Below are 9,687 nucleotides of genomic sequence, written 5' to 3'. Positions count from 1 at the left end.
AAAGAGAGGGGGAGAGAGGGAGGGAAGGAGAGAGAAGGGGGGCGTGGGGAGAAAGGGAGAGAGAGAGAAAGATATTAAAATGCCAAAACACTAACTATTCTTTGAAGTGTGATTTAAATAGTAACTTTCCTTTGATCATGAAAAGGAGGCAATTATTCAACTAGTAGAGAAATGATATTAAAGGAGATTAAATCAAAGAGTCAGACAGGCAGAGAGAGAGAGAGACAGAGAGACAGACAGAGAGAGAGACAGAGAGACAGAGAGAGAGAGACAGAGAGAGAGAGAGAGAGAGAGAGAGACAGACAGACAGACAGACAGACAGACAGACAGACAGACAGACAGACAGACAGACAGACAGACAGACAGACAGACAGACAGACAGACAGACAGACAGGCAGACGGACAGACGGAGAGAGAGACAGACAGACGGAGAGAGAGAGAGGGAGAGAGAGGGAGAGAATACAGAGGCAGACTGTGCTCATTCACATTCTGTGAGTTGTAATGTCATGTGATTCCCAGCAGAGTGGAACCAGCTAGAAGGTCAATAACAGGAAGATTAGAAAACTCTGAATGGAATTGTAATGTTCCTTTAAAACCGATACACACAAACAAACATGCCGCCCCTCACTCCATTGATCTTAGGAGCTGCTCCAAATACCAGCAACAAGAGACAGGCTGAGCCCCCCCCCCCCCACACACACACACATGCACGCATGCACACAAAGTTCTGATGGCCAAGGTGTCACCGCTCTGTGTCTCAAACAAATGGTCTGCTATTCACTGTAACACTCCAATACCATGTTCACTGTAACACTCCAATACCATGTTCACTGTAACACTCCAATACCATGTTCACTGTAACACTCCAATACCATGTTCACTGTAACACTCCAATACCATGTTCACTGCAACAATCCAATACCATGTTCACTGTAACATTCCAATACCATGTTCACTGTAACACTCCAATACCATGTTCACTGTAACATTCCAATACCATGTTCACTGTAACACTCCAATACCATGTTCACTGTAACACTCCAATACCATGTTCACTGTAACACTCCCAATACCATGTTCACTGCAACACCCCAATACCATGTTCACTGCAACACTCCAAAACCATGTTCACTGTAACACTCCAATACCATGTTCACCATAACACTCCAATACCATGTTCACTGTAACACTCCAATACCATGTTCACTGTAACACTCCAATACCATGTTCACTGTAACACTCCAATACCATGTTCACTGTAACACTCCAATACCATGTTCACTGCAACAATCCAATACCATGTTCACTGTAACACTCCAATACCATGTTCACTGCAACACTCCAATACCAATATACACAGAGAGACACATACACACTCTGAACACATCATGTCCATGCCTATAGGCCTGAGTTGATGAAACTTTAAAAACATCTGATTCAGCTAATCACACACTTCTAGGAAACGTCAATGCTACGCAACAAAGTCCTGATTTGTTGAAACTTGTAAAACACCAGATTCAGCTCATCAACGTCCTCAGGAGCGACTGATTAGTAGAATTAGTTGTTGTAGGGTTGAAGCAAAATCCTCCAGAAGGGTATAGCTTCCCAAATGAAGGGATGGCCACCGCTGGGCTATGTGGTTCAAAGGGTCCATCCATTATAGAAGGTCTATTTGGATCAGGTCTGTCTGCTGAGCTGACGTAGAAGGCCTTCAGGGTCGACTCTCCTCTATCCCCTCTCTCACTCAATTCAATTACATTCAATTCAAATCAAAGGGCTTTATTGGAATGGGAAACAGGTGAAATAGATCATCAACAATAGTGAAATAAACAATAAAAAATTGACAGTAAACAATGTGCAAATAGTTCAAGTGCAAAAGCGAAAATAAATAAACATAAATATGGGTTGTATTTACAATGGTGTTTGTTCTTCACTGGTTGCCCTTTTCTTGTGCAACAGGTCACAAATCTTGCTGCTGTGATTCCACACTGTAGTATTTCACCCAGTAGATATGGGAGTTTATCAAAATTGTATTTGTTTTTTAATTCGTTTTGGATCTGTGTAATCTGAGGGAAATATGTGTCTCTAATATGGTCATACATTGGGCAGGAGGTTAGGAAGTGCATCTCAGTTTCCACCTCATTTTGTGGGCAGTGGGCACATAGCGTGTCTTCTTTTGAGAGCCATGTCTGCCTACGGCGGCCTTTCTCAATAGCAAGGCTATGTTCACTGAGTAAGTTCACAGTCAAAGCTTTCCTTAATTTTGGGTCAGTCAGTCACAGTCAGGTATTCTGCCACTGTGTACTCTCTGTTTAGGGCCAAATAGCATTAGAGTTTGCTCTGTTTCTTTGTTAATTCTTTCCAATGTGTCAAGTAATTATATTTTTGTTTTCTCGTGATTTGGTTGGGACTAACTGTGTTGCTGTCCTGGGGCTCTGTAGGGTCTGTTTGTGAACAGAGTCCCAGGACCAGCTTGCTTAGGGGACTCTTCTCTAGGTTCATCTCTAGGTTAATCTCTCTCTCTCTCTCTCTCTCTCTCTCTCTCTCTCTCTCTCTCTCTTTCTCTCTCTCTCTCTCTCTCTCTCTCTCTCCTCCCTCCCTCCCTCCCTCCCTCCCTCCCTCCCTCCCTCCCTCCCTCCCTCCCTCCCTGAGCTGAATCCATTAAACTAAACCTAAGTAGGTCATGGGAATAGTAAGAGAGAAGGAGAAGGCTGCCTCTTAACAGGTATCTATTCTGCTCTACAGTCAGGCATTGACTGTTAGGAAGTGTCCCAAATGGCACCATATTCTCTTTATAGTGCACAACTTTTGACCAGGACCCATGGGGCTATTAGGGAATAGGGTTTATATGAGATAGTTTAACTTGTTAACTTGAGGTGCATTTCAAAGTTTTTCAAAAATGAGCAGCCCATTTATCTGGACAGTCATATCAATTATTTATTAAATAGCGAGAGATAGCGAGAGAGACAAAATAGCGAGAGAGAGACAAAAAAAGATGGAGGGGGAGGGAGAGAGAGAGAGACACACACACACACACACAGATGCTCACATTGGGGAGTATAATTAATTATTGTGCTCTCAGCCTCCAGATTACCCAGAAGCACTTGCGGGAGGCGAGGGTGGAGAGAGAACACTGAGAACCATGATGACTTCCTGTGAATTCCCATGGTGGCTTTAGAGCAGACAGCGCACACACACACGCACACACACACAGAGACAGGCAGCCAGGCGCTTCCTTTTCTCTCACACATGCACTCTGAACCATAGAAATTTAATGGATTCTATAGTGTTAACACTGAGGACATAGAGGCATGCTTTCCTGTATTACATCAGCACAGCAGTAAGCCTTCAGAGAACCAAGTGGAGAGAAAAGAGGGAGAAAGAGAAAGAGAGCGTCCTTACGTCATGGCCTGGTAGATGGACTCTACTCCGTATCTCATGGCGAACTCGTCCACTATCTCCTGGGACACGTCGTCATAGTAGACCTTCCACGCCTCCTCTCCTTTCACCTCTGGGATCTTCACCGCTCCACTGTTCTTTACCTCCGTCAGGTGGTGGAACAGGTTCTAAAGGAAGAGAGAAAGACAGGATGAAGAGAATAACATGAGAGAAGAGGAGTAGAGGTTCCAGTTCCAGACAGTTCCTGGAACAGTTTCCATAGAGTGGAGAAATCCATCAGACCAGTTGGTGAGTATAGATGTCTTACCTCGTGTAAACAGGTGTACTGGCCGTGGGGCGGAGCTACTTTCTCCTCTCCCTTCATCTCCACGTTGAGCTTCAATCTGATGGCTCCCGACACCATCGACTTATCAGTTCTCTTATCTAGAACACAGAACCAGACTTATCAGTTCTCTTATCTAGAACACAGAACCAGACTTGTCAGTTCTCTTATCTAGAACACAGAACCAGACTTATCAGTGCTCTTATCTAGAACACAAAACCAGATGCACCAATCCTCTTATCTAGAAAATGGTACCGGTCTTATCTAGAACATAAAACCAAACTTAACTAGAATATAGAAACAGTCTAATCTAGAACATGGAAGCAGTTGGATCTGGAACATATAATCATTATGATCTAGAACATAGAAACATTTTTATCTAGAACATATAACCAGTCTACTCTACAACATATAACCCGTTTTATAGAGAACATAGAACCAGTCTAATCTAGAACATAGAACCAGTCTTATCTAGAGCATGGAAGCAGTATGATCTGGAACATAGAACCAGTGTTCCCTAGAACATGGAAGCAGTCTGATCGTGAATATATAATCATTATTCTCTAGAACATAGAACCAGTCTTATTTAGAACATAGAACAAGTCTTATCTGGAACATGTAAGCAGAAGGATCTGGAACATACCCAGGTTGTACCACACATCCATCTCCCCGCTGAGCATGCGGACCTCGATGATGGTCTGACCCAGGAAGTCGTCCGACTCTCGTTTGAAGTGTTGTTTCATGCGAGACTTGATGTCATCATCCTCATCCCACACACGCACCTTGATCCGGTCTGTAGCGTTGTGACACTCGCTGGACAGCAAAGCACCATGTGTAGAAAAACAGCACCAGTAAAGTGAGTTAGTTTAGGGCGATATTAAAAAAAGACACAAGTTGCTATTATAATAAAAATACAATGATTATCAGAACACTTTGCTATTCTCATTCATTGCAGCTGCAGTGCTGGTTGTAGTGTGAGTGGGTGTAGGGAGAACACACATATTATGGCTTATAAAAGCATTGACAGTGCTGAATAACAACTTAAACACGCTGTATTTGTTGAGTCTCTCTTTAGTCATAGTCATTTGAATTCTCACAGTATCAACGTTGCTGTGCGCTCAAGTTTGTTTTTTACAGTCCATGGCTCGAGGAAACTGTGCAGACACAGTGAACTATCTTATTGGCCAGCGGTAGGCCTGTAGGTGCACTTGATTTCCTCTCTGGACCTGCCGGGTAAGCGGAGTTCTATCGTCAGACACATGAAGTGGTTCAAAATGGGGACACTTTGCCTTCCCGTCATTAGGGCTGTTGAATCAAGTGCATCTGACGCCTACAACACAAAAGGAATTAAGAAATGTGGAACGTAAGGCTTTATTGTTTTTTACAGAAATGTTTGGTGATTGACTAGGAATGCCTTGGAGATCAACCAGTCAATTGTGATTGACCATTTGGTAACCAATGGTTTAGGGTGTCCAAACATCATGCCTCTATCATAATTCGTTCAAAAGTTATTGTCATTTTTACCCTTGTAAGATGGCCCAAATTAGGGTGACTAAATCAGAGAAAAAAAGCTGTAAAAAATCTAGAATAAAGCCCTTGAAGGTGAAAAGCTGTGTGGCCCTCTTCCCTCCTCCCTCCTCCCATCCTCTCTCTCTCGAGCCGCTCAGCTGTTTTATCTACTGGCAGCAGCTCTGACCTAACCTGATATGACCTCACACTATCCTGGAGCACAAACAGACCTGGAGACTCAGTGTAGTCACGTCACAGTCATATGTAATGGCTAGGGTTGACATAGTGTAGGTGGCTGTTAGGATAGGGTTGTCATTGGGGCTTCAAAGGCTGGGAGTGGTCTGGAGTTGTCCTCTCTGCTAGATGTATGTGGGAAATAAAAGACCTGGAAGGAGGAGAGAGAGGAGAATGAAAGAGAGTAGAGGAAGAGAGAGGAGAGGGAGAGAAGAGTAAAGTAGAGAAGAATAGAGGAGAGAAAAGGGAGATGAGAGGGGGGAGGGGCCAGGAGAGGAGAGGAGAGTAAAGGGAGATGAGAGGGGGGAGGGGCCAGGAGAGGAGAGGAGAGTAAAGTAGAGAAGAATAGAGGAGAGTAAAGGGAGATGAGAGGGGGAGGGGCCAGGAGAGGAGAGGAGAGTAAAGGGAGTTGAGAGGGGGAGGGGCCAGGAGAGGAGAGGAGAGTAAAGTAGAGTAGAGAAGAATAGAGGAGATTAAAGGGAGATGAGAGGGGGGAGGGGCCAGGAGAGGAGAGGAGAGTAAAGGGAGATGAGAGGGGGGGAGGGGACAGGAGAGGAGAGGAGAGGAGAGGAGAGGAGAGGAGAGGAGAGGAGAGGAGAGGAGAGGAGAGGAGGAGAGGAGAGAGGAGAGGAGAGGAGAGGAGAGGAGAGGAGAGGAGAGGAGAGGAGAGGAGAGGGAGAGGAGAGGGGGAGAGGAGAGGAGAGGAGAGGAGAGGAGAGGAGAGGAGAGGAGAGGAGAGGAGAGGAGAGGAGAGGAGGAGAGGAGAGGAGAGGAGAGAGGAGAGGAGGAGGAGAGGAGAGGAGAGGAGGAGAGGAGAGGAGAGGAGAGGAGAGGAGAGGAGAGGAGAGGAGAGGAGAGGAGAGGAGAGGAGAGGGGAATGTCTGTCAGGTGGGATTGACATCATTCTGCCCCACCGGCTCTCTTTAGGAAACCCTGTTGTCCCTAGTGTTTTCCACCACCCAAGGGGGTGTGTGTGTGCGTGTGCGTGTGCGTGTGTGTGTGTGTGTGTGTGTTAGTGGCACCCTCAGATGGATGTCCCTGCCAGGCAGAGAGCAAAGATCCCAAGACCCTGTCACATGGCATGAGGATAACATCTTTTCCCTCTATGTCTTGTTTTCTCTCTGTCAGACAGACAGACAGACAGACAGACAGACAGACAGACAGACAGACAGACAGACAGACAGACAGACAGACAGACAGACAGACAGACAGACAGACAGACAGACACGCAGTGCCTCCATCAGCAGACAGAGAACATGGTGGAAGGCAGCTCTAACAAAGCCTCTTTGTCTCCTAGATACAGGTATTCTAATCACCAGTGCTATGGTTTCTATGGAAATGGGGTGCTTGATTTATCTTTATCTATGTATGTCTCTATTTAAAGCTGGAATCCATACTTGGTGAAACTGCCACATTCGTTGGTAATATTACAACAAAAGTTATTTCAAACAACAAACACGTTTTCTTGTCTCTGACATTAGTGCACATCATTAGTGCACATCACTTCCCGCGCCATAGAAAAGCAGAGGATGTGTTGCAACAATGTGTTCAGGATGCTGGATGATCCTCTTCTCTTTTATTATCAAAACAAAAACAGCAACAATTGCGGCTGTGGTGAACAATGGTGCTGTTCAACCTGACACGTATTTCAGCTTGAAGTCCATATAGGATACTGCAGATACTGTGATGTATTTATACAACAATAGGATATACTGGCTTTAGAACAGACTCCTTAAGCCTCATGACGTTGATGTGAAATGTGTCGTTCATACATAGTGCTATTGTGTTGTTTTACAGAAAGCCACATTCCAGTGTTCTAGGTTGTGTTAGATAATATCATTAGTTCTCGGTTCTCTGTGTACCTTAAATCAACATGATCAACATCACAATCAACATGACAGTCTGTCACCACTCAGAGTTTAGAGTTCAGACTCACAGAGAGCCAGATTAAAACCATAATACCTTCTCTAATGACACCATGGGTCAATCTCTACATAGCACAACAGCACTACACATCATCAAAAGTTCCCTCTCCAAGTTGTTGTATATTTAAAAAGGGCCTGAGCTAACATGGGTTAGCTTCATAATACTTTCAGTAAACTCAAACAAAGCTGTACACTCAAAGCTGGGGGTGAAATGAAGCTTGGAATTCAGGCCAAAGAGTTCCATTTTGGTTTCATCAGGTCAGAGAATCTTGTTTAGAGTCTTGTTTCTCATGGCCTAAGAGTCCTTTAGGTGCCTTTTGGAAAACTCCAATCGGGCTGTCATGTATCTTTTACTGAGGAGTGGCTTCTGTCTGCCAACACACTGTCAATGACACTGACTCAACTCCAGCCACTTTAATAATGGGAATTGATGGGAAATTATGTAAATATATCACTAGCCACTTTAAACAATGCTACCTTATATAATGTTACTTACCCTACATTATTCATCTCATATGCATATGTATATACTGTACTCTATATCATCGACTGCATCCTTATGTAATACATGTATCACTAGCCACTTTAACTATGCCACTTTGTTTACATACTCATCTCATATGTTATACTGTACTCGATATCATCTACTGTATCTTGCCTATGCTGCTTTGTACCATCACTCATTCATATATCCTTATGTACATATTCCTTATCCCCTTACATTGTGTATAAGACAGTAGTTTTTTTTGGAATTGTTAGTTAGATTACTTGTTCGTTATTACTGCATTGTCGGAACTAGAAGCACAAGCATTTCGCTACACTCGCATTAACATCTGCTAACCATGTGTATGTGACAAATAAAATTTGATTTGATTTGATTTGATTTGTCTGGCCTCTACCATAAAGGCCTGATTGGTAGAGTGCTGCAGAGATGGTTGTCCTTCTGGAAGGTTCTCTCATCTCCACAGATGATCTCTGGAGCACTGTCAGAGGGACCATCGGGTTCTTGGTCACCTCCCTGACCAAGGCCCTTCTCCCCAGAATGCTCAGTTTGGCCAGGCTGCCAGCTCTAGGAAGGTGGTTCCAAACTTTTTCCATTTAAGAATGAGGGAGGCCACCTTCAATGCTGCAGAAATGTTTTGGTACCCTTCCCCAGATCTGTGTCTGACATGCACTGTCAACTATGGGACCTTATATAGACAGGTGTGTGCCTTTCCAAATCATGTTCAATCAATTGAATTTACCACAGGAGGACTCCAATCTAGTTGTAGAAACATCTCACTGATCAATGGAAACAGGATGTACCTGAGCTCAATTCTGGGTATCATAACAAAGGGTCTGAATACTGATGTAAATAAGGTGTTTCTGTTCTTTATTTTTTAATAAATGTGCAAACATTTCTAAAAACCTGTTTTTTCCTTTATCATTATGTGGTATTGTGTGTAGATTGAAAAACATTTATTTAATCCATTTTAGAACAAGGCTTTAACATAACAAAAGGTGGAAAAAGTCAAGGGGTCTGAATACTTTCCAAATGCACTGTATATGATATTCATGTCAATAACACATTTGTCAGTGAAATGCATATGAATTATGTTCCATCTCCTCTCCCCTCATTTGTTGGTGTTGTAGGTTCTGCATGTCTGTGATAACAATGTCTGCTGGAGTGTTTGTATTACAGCTGAAGAAGGCAGCCCTGTCTGAGCCAGAATGGCCCCTAGGATAGGAGCATACCTCCTGTTTCTGTAGCCTGAGGCAGTCTTTATGTACACCACCTGGACAGGTGCATATATTTTTCTCTATGGGTGGCCCCAGCGGGAATCAAACCAACGGGTTGCAAGTGCCATGCTCTACCGACTAAGCCACAAAGGACCACGTCTATAATACAGCCTGTAGTACACTGGCTTAGGTTGTAGTAATGTTGTAGCAGTGATATACTGTATGTTCATACTCACAAGAAGAACTTCTCGTCCCAGACAGGGTTGAGGTTCCCAAAGATGGTCTTGGTACGCCGTTTGGTCTTCCCTACCTGGACAGTCACATAGGGGTCACTGGAACCTGTCTTATCCTTGGCCTGCAGACCCTGGGCACACATCACTGGAGAGGAGAGAGGGGGAGGCAGGGAGAGATGGGGGAATAGAGGGAGGCAGAGGAAGACAGGAAGGTAGGGGAAGACAGAGGAGGACAGGGGAGACCGGGAAGACAGAGGAAGACAAGGGGAGACAGGGGAAGACAGAAATAACAACAGTAAGACTTAAGAGGCTTTTGTTCCAGTCCAGCACTAATATACAGTATAAT

The 9,687-nt window shown here is 44.1% G+C and overlaps 1 protein-coding gene across 1 annotated transcript in view; it reads right to left on the bottom strand.

Annotated features, from left to right (window-relative positions):
* LOC109882273 (protein unc-13 homolog C) overlaps window positions 1–9,486 on the bottom strand; it is a gene marked incomplete at its 5' end in the record, with an annotated part of 212,971 nt that extends 203,485 nt beyond the window's left edge. The window contains 4 exon segments of the mRNA XM_031815140.1: window positions 3,403–3,566; window positions 3,707–3,822; window positions 4,365–4,534; window positions 9,345–9,486. Of these exon segments, the coding sequence (XP_031671000.1) occupies window positions 3,403–3,566; window positions 3,707–3,822; window positions 4,365–4,534; window positions 9,345–9,486 (592 nt within the window).
* Between the last annotated feature and the right edge of the window lie 201 nt (window positions 9,487–9,687).

Source organism: Oncorhynchus kisutch, linkage group LG3 (genome assembly GCF_002021735.2).
Source record: "Oncorhynchus kisutch isolate 150728-3 linkage group LG3, Okis_V2, whole genome shotgun sequence".
Lineage (NCBI taxonomy): Eukaryota > Metazoa > Chordata > Actinopteri > Salmoniformes > Salmonidae > Oncorhynchus > Oncorhynchus kisutch.
Note: the sequence above shows the minus strand (reverse complement) of the source record. Positions and strands in the feature narration are given on the sequence as shown.